The sequence below is a fragment of the Mesoplodon mirus genome, assembly GCF_964341445.2.
Source record: "Mesoplodon mirus genome assembly, chromosome: 8".
NCBI lineage: Eukaryota > Metazoa > Chordata > Mammalia > Artiodactyla > Ziphiidae > Mesoplodon > Mesoplodon mirus.
Window position 1 is genome coordinate 1541073 of NC_138984.1, and position 1986 is coordinate 1543058.

Genomic DNA, 1986 nt, shown 5'->3' on the forward strand with positions numbered 1-1986 from the left:
TTCCAATACCTCTCCCCCAACCCCAAACCCTATTATGAGTTAAGTGCTAATCAACAAGGAATTGACTTCTGTAAAGGGTTCAAAGGAATTCATCTCTGAGGAGGTCTCCAGGCTCGGGGTAAGAAGAGACTGCTTGATTAAACTGCTACAGGCGCGGCGGGCTGGTTGTGGGCTTCCTCCGTCTCAAGCATTCGTGGGTTAGTTCCCCCGCTCGCTCTCATCTTCTGAAGCCTAAGCTGGCTACATCTTCCTCCTTCCTTCCGCCAGTAGCCAGTGTCCTTGCAACTCTGCCACCATGTTTGAGGCACGCCTGGTCCAGGGCTCCATCTTGAAGAAGGTGGTTGAGGTGCTTAAGGACCTCATCAACGAAGCCTGCTGGGACATCAGCTCGAGCGGCGTGAACCTGCAGAGCATGGATTCATCCCATGTCTCCTTGATGCAGCTCACCCTGCACTCTGAGGGCTTCAGCAGATATCACTGCGACCGCAACTTGGCCATGGGCGTGAACCTCACCAGCATGTCCAAAATACTGAAATGTGCTGGCAATGAAGACATCATTACACTCAGGGCTGAAGATAATGCGGACACCTTGGCACTAGTATTTGAAGCTCCAAATCAAGAAAAGTTTTCAGACTATGAAATGAAGTTAATGGATTTAGATGTTGAACAGCTTGGAATTCCAGAACAAGAGTACAGCTGTGTAGTAAAAATGCTTTCTGGTGAATTTGCACGTATATGCCGAGATCTCAGTCCTATTGGAGATGCTCTTGTAATTTCCTGTGCAAAAGATGGCGTGAAATTTTCTGCAAGTGGAGAACTTGGAAATGGAAATATTAAGTTGTCACAAATGAGGAATGTTGATAAAGAGGAGGAAGCTGTTACCATAGAGATGAATGAACCAGTTCAGCTAACTTTTGCACTGAGGTACCTGAACTTCTTTACAAAAGCCACTCCACTCTCTCCTACAGTAACACTCAGTATGTCTGCAGATGTACCCCTCATCGTGGAGTATAAAATTGCTGATATGGGACATTTAAAGCACTATTTGGCTCCCAAGATTGAGGATGAAGAAGGACTGCAGACATTCTTAAAATTCAAATTCAAGGAAATAAAACTAAGCTCTTTGAGAACTGCTCCTGAGATGCCAACACATACTTAAGTCTCTTTTGTCTTTGTACCTCTGAGTACATATGGAGATATTGTTTTCTGTAAATAACATTTTTTTTCTCCATTCTCTACAATTTGTTCAAAGAGTAAAGTCCAAAGTCAAATCTGGTCTTGTTAACCTAGTAATACTTTGCTTCACCTAGGAATACTCCTTATAATTTTTATAAACAAAAGAGTTTTGACTCTAAATGCAGTTTTAAGTATTGTTTTCAATTTAAATAAAAGTCTTTTGAATTTCAAGCATCACAGGGCACTGCCTTCATTTGGACCCCGATGGTTGCAAGTATCCTAGAAAATTCACAATTCAAGCAGCTCATGTAAATGAGCTTACTTTTTCAGTCTAGAGCAGGTCGATATGACATTAGACATAGTGATAAAAAGTATTCCAAATACAGCAGGTGACAAAGTATTTTGGGGGATTCATTTGCCAAACTTATTTTGGTATTGTGACTTGAGCTCAAGAAGTGAAAAGGGGATAGTAGAACAAATATATACTATTTTGTCATTTTTTGCTAGCAGAAACTAACACTTTACAGAAGCTTAATGTACCCAGAGTTCTGTCAGCTTTATATGTTTCATTAGCCTAGGGAGCCTTGTACAGGAGTCTTGGAAGTTTTAGTAGATCTGATAGGTCCCAAGGAGTATGTTCCTGCAAAAATAGTTTCTCTAGCATAAGTAGCCTTTTGTGGGGACTTATTCCCTTAAAGGATGAAGGTGGCTTAAATTCCATGGATGTTGGAGTCAACCAAGAAAGTGAAAAGGGCCCAGCAGTAATTGTGTTACAAGCCCTCAAGTTGGCATGCTGCATATTGAGAATTC

The 1986-nt window shown here is 41.6% G+C and overlaps 1 protein-coding gene across 1 annotated transcript; it reads left to right on the plus strand.

Moving 5' to 3' along the window:
* Positions 1–295: 295 nt before the first annotated feature.
* Positions 296–1476, plus strand: LOC309809479 (proliferating cell nuclear antigen-like; the record flags this gene model as incomplete). Its single annotated transcript, XM_082630588.1, has 1 exon — positions 296–1476. One exon carries the CDS (start codon positions 296–298, stop codon positions 1157–1159), a length of 864 nt encoding a protein of 287 aa, XP_082486714.1. The 3' UTR covers positions 1160–1476.
* Between the last annotated feature and the right edge of the window lie 510 nt (positions 1477–1986).